The 9,040-nt window shown below is 35.7% G+C and overlaps 1 protein-coding gene across 1 annotated transcript in view; it reads right to left on the bottom strand.

Annotated features, from left to right (window-relative positions):
- Window positions 1–7,279: 7,279 nt before the first annotated feature.
- The window catches only part of NPHP3 (nephrocystin 3), a gene marked incomplete at its 5' end in the record, with an annotated part of 47,703 nt that continues 45,942 nt past the window's right edge, over window positions 7,280–9,040 (bottom strand). The window contains 2 exons of the mRNA XM_081343563.1: window positions 7,280–7,564; window positions 8,405–8,585. Of these exons, the coding sequence (XP_081199689.1) occupies window positions 8,411–8,585 (175 nt within the window). The 3' untranslated portion in view covers window positions 7,280–7,564; window positions 8,405–8,410. The remainder of the gene's footprint in view (window positions 7,565–8,404; window positions 8,586–9,040) is intronic.

Below are 9,040 nucleotides of genomic sequence, written 5' to 3'. Positions count from 1 at the left end.
TCAACATACTGTATTTGAAGGCCTTTGATATCTTCACTCTTAATGTTACTTTCTTCCGGTGTTGTTTTTTGAGTTGTAAGTTTTGTAGTTGAAGTTGGAGTTTGAACTTCAAGGTTCTCTGTAGGCTGTGTTTGTTGCTCTTTGAAGTCTCCTATTTTGATGTTAATTTCCACTTCTTTTTGAATTGTCAGTTCATCATTTAAAGTCAAAGTTTGGTTTAGTGGTTTAAGTTGTCAGGTTTATCATGCAATTTGGCTTTAATCTGCTCAGTTATAGCCAAGATTGTGTCCAATATCAATTTGTTGTTAAGTGGTGGGATATAGTCATCCATTTCATTGGTGTTTACAGCTAAGTCTTCCATGGAGGCTATTTTAATAGAGTCAATAATTTTCCACCTCCAATGCTCCTAAAAGTTGTTTTCAGTGCCAGGTGTTCCCACACTTATCTTTGAAGATAGTATCAAGGACAGCTCTGTTATTCAGTCAGCTATCACAATAAGCAAAAGGTTTACTTGCAATTCCAAGTTTAGCTACAAGACATCATCAATAGCATATAGAATAAATTGTAAAGTTTCCCCCCCAAAAAAAATTAATATAAAGCTTTTGTATAATTAGTCCATTCTTTTTTCCTTTAATTCACATCTTCAACAGAAAATAGGGTAGTAGATCCCCACAAAAATAGGAGCTTTTTAATGAGTAGAAATAAGATTGCTTAATTTCTTTGCTTAATCAGATGGGTGGTTTTTTCCTTCCATGCTTTAAGGCTTAAAATGTTATTCCCCAAGTATACAAATGTCATTGGTTTAAAAAAAGGGGGAGAAAATTTTCAGAAAAGTTCCACAGGCAGGCAGTTAGGGGGATAAGAAAGGTAAGGTCTCACCCAGGTCCTCCAGATTACTTCATTGTGCTAGCTAGATGGTGCTTTTGGCAGGGAACGGCTTAATGATCAGCCATCTTGATGGCCGGTCTCCTCTTCTTTGGGCCAAAAGGAGCTGCTCTGGATTCAAGCGGAGGGCTGCCACCCTTCCACAATCACAGGAGGGCTTCCCTGCAGTGGTCACCCCTCCAGGGCGACTTTCGATCCTTTTCAGGGTCCTCCAATGAAGGATTGGACGGCAGGGAGAGAGCTCTTCCTGCACGTCCAAAAGCGCCGTGCACACAAACCGGAAGTCGCAACTGGCTCCCACTTAAATGACCTGTTACAGTAGCCTATAATCATGTGACTGCCATTTCCCTTTTTTCCAAGAATTTTATTAAGATTATAATGATAGAAAATACAAATGAAAATAAAAACAGAAGGAAAATGGGAAAGAGAAAGAAAGGGGAAGGAAAAGTGTAAAGAATGAAAGGGCAAAAAAGCATTTACTTTGAAGTTTTTTCAACATAATAAAATATAAAATAGAATTAGAGCCTCCAAGTTTTTACTTTTATTAACTTAACAAGTACTAGCCACTAATATAACAACAAACTAGCTAATCAGAAAAACCCAAAGTCAAGAGGTCATTTTTTTTTTCTGTCTCGAACACAAAGCAATTTTCAATTAGAAACAAAGATGGATAATTCTGTTAGCATTTTCACTTTTTTCCTTCTGTTTTTCTGTAGTGGAGTGGAGATCGACATATCTTTCTGGGCATGCAGATTTCTCACTGCAACTAACATATATAATAACTAAGTTCCAAATCTGTTTTCCAACCTTCTGCATTATAACATGGATCTGGGCCCAATATTTTTTGCTTTATCAAGTCTATTAATGATTAAAAAATACCCTTAGAATTATACTTCCAACATACATTTGAAACAACTTTAAACATCTTTGACAGTTTATCAAATGTTAAATACCAATGATGCATTGTTTTATAAAAAAAATATTTCAAATTGTAATTAACTGTAAACTTTCAATTGTTTGCCCGCATATTTTCCCATTGCTGAAGCATTATACCCAAAATTCCTTGCCCGCTGAATCATGCATTCTTTCACATATTTTCAAAATTCAGCTTCAACATTTAATAAATCTTAGCACCAACATGTTTTATCATTACCACATAATAAAATTTCAAATTCCTATTTTGTAAATTCAAACCCATATATTTTCCTATCTAAATTAAATCTTTCCTTAAACTGTACGTATGGGAGCCAATGCAAAAGACGTCCTTCAGATTCCAATTCTTTTGACTTGAATCAAAGACTTGGGTAACAGTCAACTGGTCTGCTCTCACTATCATTTCTTTTCTGGAAAAAGCTTTCTAAATGCCACCTAGAGGTTTTTTTGAGGAAAAGCTTTGTTTTATATTTATTCCAAACTCTTAGAATGGCATACTTAACAAAATGATTGTTGCCATCAGGATTTATTTTAACTTTGTTGTACCATGGGAAGGCATGCCATCCAAATCTCATTCATGGTCTTCCAATTCAAGTGACTTATTTTTAAGATTACACAGTTTTTCATCTAGACCAGGGGTGTCAAACTGCCGGCCCGCAGGCCGGACGCATCATCCGGAAGCCACACCCAGCCCATTGCCGGCAATGGCAAAACAGTCCCGATACGTCACGTGACGTCCCAAGTTCGACATGTCTGATCTAGACCAAACAACAAGCATCAAAGTACAGTTTTAAATCTGGTAAACCCAAACCACATCTTTCTTTAGCATCTTTCAACAATTTATAATTCTTATTTTTTTTCTTTTGCCACATAAAAACTTAGAAATATCCTTTTGCCATTGTTTAAATAGAGCATTGGTAATCAGTCTCAGCAGTGTCTGAAATAAAAACACATTTGTGGTAAAACATTCGTCTTAATTTCAGATATTTGTATGTATATCCATTTCCTGCTTCTTGTAGATATTGGAATAAAAATTATGAAAGACATTTCAACAGATTATCTCTTAATACAGTGTCATCTTCTTGAATTTTGTTTATAATTTTCTTAATTTAATAAACCAGGTATTTTCTGGTTTATTTGCATACTCAAAATATTTTTATTTGGTATAATTCAGTTTTGTCTCTGTTCCTGAATGGATAATTGCTTAATTTGATGTAGAATTTTAGAGTCTATCAACATCTTCTGCAGTTCCATTTCTGTAATTTTAATTTCATCCTATATCCTTTGTATTTTTTGAAATTTCTTCTTCTCCAAACAGTTGAATTGAGTCAAGGAACCCCTCATAACAGTTTCACTTACATCCCAAACTATTATTAAGTCTGTTTCTTTATCCAGTTATCAATATAATTCATTCAATTTTTTTAACTCCTTAATAATCATATTATTCTGTAAAATACTTTCATTTAATCAACTATAATTCAAATTCTCATGGCATTGCCATTTCGGACTTTCTGTGATGGCTAACCCAGAAAATCAATGGGAAGCTACAGGGAAGGTCTCAAGTTGCTGGGGTAAGTTTCCCTCACCTATGAATCATCCCTTAGCCTCTCTATATCTGCACTGCATTGGTCATTTGTGCACTTCTCCATACTCTTTCTGAGCTTCACGGTACCACCTCCACCACAGACGGACCTCTCACTCTTTGTCTGATTCTTGTTACATCTCCCTAGAACTTTACCAGGCCTCCCTTCCATCCTTCACTGCACTTTACTTCCTTAGCAAAGGAACTTCCAGTCCCAATTGCCATCCTAAGTTGTGGATACTTATAATTATCTCTTTGATTCTTTTCAGTGCTAAAATCAACACTATCACTGACATAATAATATAATCATTAAGCTAGAGTCAAACACTTAGGAAAGTGAAATTAAATGGACTTTAGAAAATACAGTTAACAGCAAAGGTGTTGATGAAATCCCAATATAATTTTTTAAAACCTTGTATGACAATACTGTTGATATGTTGCTTGCAATTTGTAAACAGACCTGAAAAACATACTGGCCAAGATTGGAAAAGATAAATCAATACATGTACATGTACTGTAGTCCTTGGCTTATGACCACAATTGAGCCCAAAATTTCTGTTGTTAAGTGAGACATTTGTTAAGTGAATTTTGCCGCATTTTATGATCTTTCTTGCCTCAGGTATTAGGTGAATCACTGCAGTTGATAAATTAGACACCTGGTTGTTAAGTGACTCTGGCTTCCCCACTGACAAAGATCGCAAAAGGGAATCACCTGATCTTGGAACCAGTTGCCAAGTATCTGAATTTTGATCATATATAGGAATGCTAGAAAGGTTGTAACTAGGAAAAATGTTCATAAGTCGCTTTTTTCATTGTAACTTTAATGATCAATAAATGAACTGTTGTAAGTTGAGGACTACCTGTATTACAACACCACAAAAACTTACATATTTCATATGCAAGTAAGATTATGTTTTAAGATTTTGTAGTTAAGGCTTTAAGAATACATGAGCCCTGCCAGAGATGTAAACTGTTTTTGACAGAACAGAGGCACTCAGGACATTGAAAACATCTGATGGATAATGGAAAAGGAATAAGAGTTTCCAGAAAACATTTTTGAATTATTGATTGTGCTAAGGCTTTTGGGATAAATCATATGTATAAAAAGTATATGTTGTTACCCTGTCCATTTAACTTATAGAACATACTGTATATATGAGAATTGCTGGTAGAAATTCTTTGGCTCAGAATTCCAGATACCGTATTTGTATCCATGAAATAAATTCTTTTGAAAGAAATATTGTGACAAATCTAGTCAAAATATCAAAGTACAGTGAATCATTCTACTATTAAAGGTATCTACTGTCAAACTATGGTCTTCCAGTCATAATGTATGGCTACGAAAAGCTGACTATGAGAAAGGCTGACATGAAAATGTGATGGCTTTGTACTGTGCTGCAGGAGAAAATTGTTGAGTACCTTGGACAACAAGAAGATAAAGAGTTTACTCTTAAAGTCAAGATAAAGTCTAGAATCTAGATAAACTGCATGAAGCAAAACAAGGTGGTTTAGTAAAAACACCAATAAATATTTAATGTTTGATGCAAAAACAATACTGTGGAGAAGGCCCACAGAAAAAAGCTATACAATATTACTGACTGTAAACATGAACATATAATAAATAATCACTGGCAGACAATCCTGCCAGCTATTATTTATTAGGTCACAAAGAGCCAGAAACGGCTGAATGACTAACAACAGTGATATGGATTTTTGAGTTTAGATTTGATATTTTTAAATAAGAGATTTTCTCACTCCAAGCTTTCAACAATCACCTTCTTTAAAGTAATGCATTTAAATATATTATTTCAAATTATTGTCACTTTGGTAGCATTTATTTTTATGTTTAGAAATTTGAGAAGCATGACTAGAATCAATTGAAATATTTGTATTGAATTCTACTGTGGCCATAATTTTAAAACAATTTTAGTGTGATGCAATTTCATTCATGAAAAAAGACCTTCCAAATGAATATCTCTAAAGTTGTTTATTGAAATGCATTTGTTGTATGACTTGCAGTTAATATATAAAAATGTATTTTGAACAGTAGTGTTAAAAGATCTTGCTTTTAAACATTTAGTTTTTGAGCACAAGAAGCTAGTTTGCTGATTCAAATATGTACTTCTAAAGGATAGAATAGTTTATTATAATAGTACAATTACTTAAAGTTTTATAATTTATTTTTATAATTGTTTGCAGTTTTAAAACATTTTGCTCATTTTATATAATGTTCTTGAATTATATGGAAAAAGTTCATCACTGGTAATTCAGAAACCCATTCTTTTGTAGCAGTTTCTGGTTTCAATATTATGCTTTTGTTTTGTTTCCAGTGCTAAACACATGAATGCTAAACTTTATATAATTTTGTCACATAGCTCTGAAATTCAAAATGAGAGAATATACAGAAAATTCAGCTTCCAAAGGGCTGCGTCCTAAGTCCGCTGCTGTTCACCCTGTTGACCCATCTCTGTTGTGCTAGGTTTGCCACCAACCATATTGTGAAGTTCGCAGATGATACAACAGTAGCGGGCCTTATTCATGATGACAATGAGGGTGCTTACCACAAGGAGGTTGAGGGTTTGGTGATCTGGTGTAAGGAAAACAGCCTAGTTTTAAATACTAGAAAAATCAAAGAAATCATTGTCAATTTCAGAAAAGGCAGGCACAGTCACACTTCTCTGTGCATTAATGATTCACGTGTAGAGATGGTTCCTGGGTGTGCAGTTAACAAATAGGCTGGCTTGGTTGCTCAACAGTGAGACACTGGTGAAGCGGGCAAAGTAGCGCCTGCATTTACTGTGTCGCATGAGAAAAGCACATCTTCCTTTATCCTTGCCACTTTCTACAGAGGGACGATTCAGAGCATCCTGTCATACGACATCAGTCTGGTTTGGAAGCATCACTGCTTCAGACAGGAAGGCAGTGCAGAGAGTGGTGAGGATGGATGAAAAGATCAATGGCAGTTCCTTCCCTCCCATCCAGGACATGGGATATAAGCGTTGCTTGAGCAGGGTCTGCCGGATTGTCTGGTACACTACACATCTTCTTCATGTCCTGTTTTCCTTGTTACCTTCTGGGAGGAGGCTCCGTGGTATCCAAAGCAGAACATACAGATTCAGTCAGTTTTGTTCCATACAGTATTAACCTTGTGAACTCTAAAGCTTCCTCCTTCCATTATGTATTCAAGATGGACTGGGAATATTTATATGTTACTTATATGTAAGGGTGTAGGTCTATACATATGTTGTATGTTTTAAATATGTATGTGTACACTTTGAGAGGAAGCAACTAAATTTAACTTTTAATGTGTGCCACTGTGCACACAGGGAAAAAATAATAAAAGTTATCTATCATCTATCTATCTATCTATCTATCTATCTATCTATCTATCTATCTATCTATCTATCTATCTATCTATCTATCTATCTATCATCTGTCAGTTTCACTTGTTCACATATAATAAATACTTTCTGAGTATAGGTAGTCCACTAAACAGTTCATTTACTGACCATTCAAACTTACAACAGCACAGAAAAAAGTAACTTGTGGCCATTTTTCACATTTACAACCACCGCAGCATTCCCTTGGTCATTTGATTTACATTTGAATGCTTGGCAACTGGTGCATATTTATGATGGTTGCGGTATCCCCGGTTCACGTGATCACCTTTTGCAACTTTCTGATTTGCAAAGTTAATGGGGAAGCCAGATTCACTTAACAACCATGTTACTAATTGAACTGCAGTGATTCACATAACAGCTGTGGCAAGAAAAGTCATAAAATGGGGCAAAACTCACTTAACAAATTTCTCACTTAGCAACATAAATTTTGGCTCGATCGTGTTCGTAAGTTGAGGACTACCTGTACAGTTCTTTTTTTAAAAAGTTTTTATTGATTTTTAAATACAATTCAACAGTGCTTATTCCACAAACATGTTGTCTGAGTTTATCACTCACTAATACAAATTAAATTCCTAATCCCTAGTTCGTTTCTCCAGCCATTGATAAAACAAGTCCCAAGTTTGAAAATATTCTGTTTCTTCTTTTTCTTTCAAAATCAGAGTAAGTCTGTCCATTTCCGCAAAGTCTAGTATTTTTTTAATTATTTCTTCCTCTGGTGGTATTTCTTCTTTTTTCCAATTTTGTGTGAATATAATTCTTGCCGCTGTTGTCACATGCAAAATCAAATATACACTTTGTTTATCAAGCTTTTCTGGCATTATACCTAATTTTAAAAGTTCAGATTTAAAATCTACATGTTTCTTTTCTAGCCAAGTATGCATTTTTGTCCAATATCTCTTTGCTTTAACACATGTCCACCACACATAATAAGTACCTGGTTTATGATTACATTTCCAACATTTATCTGACATATTTTTAAACATTTTAGCTAATATTGCTGGTGGCAAGTGCCATCTATAAAACATTTTGTATAGATTTTCTTTGTAAGAGGTTGACATTGTCAATTTATAATTTTTCCCCCCACATGCTTTGCCATTTCTCTAAATCAGGGGTGTCAAACTCAATTTCATTGAGGGCCGCATCAGCATTGCGGTTGCCCTCAGGGGGCCAAATGGGTGTGGCCTGGGTGGGCATGGCCTACTGGGTGGGCGTGGCTAGAGTGCGTACGGCCTACTGGGTGGGCGTGGCCAGCTCTACATCGTTCGCATCAAGGGTGCCTATGGGGGCCTAGGCAGGAGTGGGACAGATCTGAGGGTCTCTGGCAGAAGGAGGGTCTCTGGGCCAGGGGCAAGGCAGTGGGGGCCGTTCCCTCACTGTTTCCAAGATGGCTTCGTGGGCCGCATGAAACCACTTTGCGGGCCGGATCTGGCCCCCGGGCCTTGTGTTTGACATGTCTGCCTTAGATGGATATAATATGCTCGAGATCAGTGTTAATTAACTAACATAAATTTTTAACTTTTTTTCTCTTTTCTTTTTCCACTTTTAAAATGGAACTTTATTTATTTTCAGCAAAAATATTTCCTTATAATGATTAATATACAACCTTCCATTATCTTGGTCCTTGTTGAAAATACATGTTGGGAGAAAAAGTGCTTTTAATGCTGAGGGTATCTCCTGTTGATGAGTGATGGGAAGTAGCTTTTCCACCCATTACCTCTGCTTCTTTAATTTCCATGGCTTTCTTATAGAGCTCAGCAGCCTTCTCAAACTCACCCTCTTCATAGCTTTGGGGAGAAAAGAAAGTAGGACTTAATAAAGTCTTAATAAAGGTTCTCCTCCTTGAGCAGAGGATTGAACTAGATAGAAGACTCCTAAGGTTCCTTCCAACTCTGTTATTCTGTTAAAGATACATAATCTGCATTCAGTACCTAATCCTCATGCCAAGTCATTGGTATACACAGAAACATCTACTATCTTTCCCATTCCAACCCGGACTCAACAATTTGGAGAATTTTAATGTAAGGACAGGATCATTCAGTCATATACAACCTCCACCCTTAGTTGGATCTTCCATAGGCTAGAAGCAGACTGAGTGCCTCAAAATATGGCTGCAGAAATGCTTCTGATATTCAATACTATCTGCCTTGAATTCAAAATGCCTCAATTATATCATCAATATAAACATTAGGTATTGCTATAAATAGTAGCAATTTATTTATTTGCAATAGAATAAGCACAT

Source organism: Vipera berus, assembly GCF_964194415.1.
Source record: "Vipera berus genome assembly, chromosome: Z".
NCBI classification, from domain to species: Eukaryota; Metazoa; Chordata; class Lepidosauria; order Squamata; family Viperidae; genus Vipera; species Vipera berus.
The sequence above is the reverse complement of the archived record's forward strand: the minus strand, read 5'-3'. Positions and strand labels throughout refer to the sequence as shown.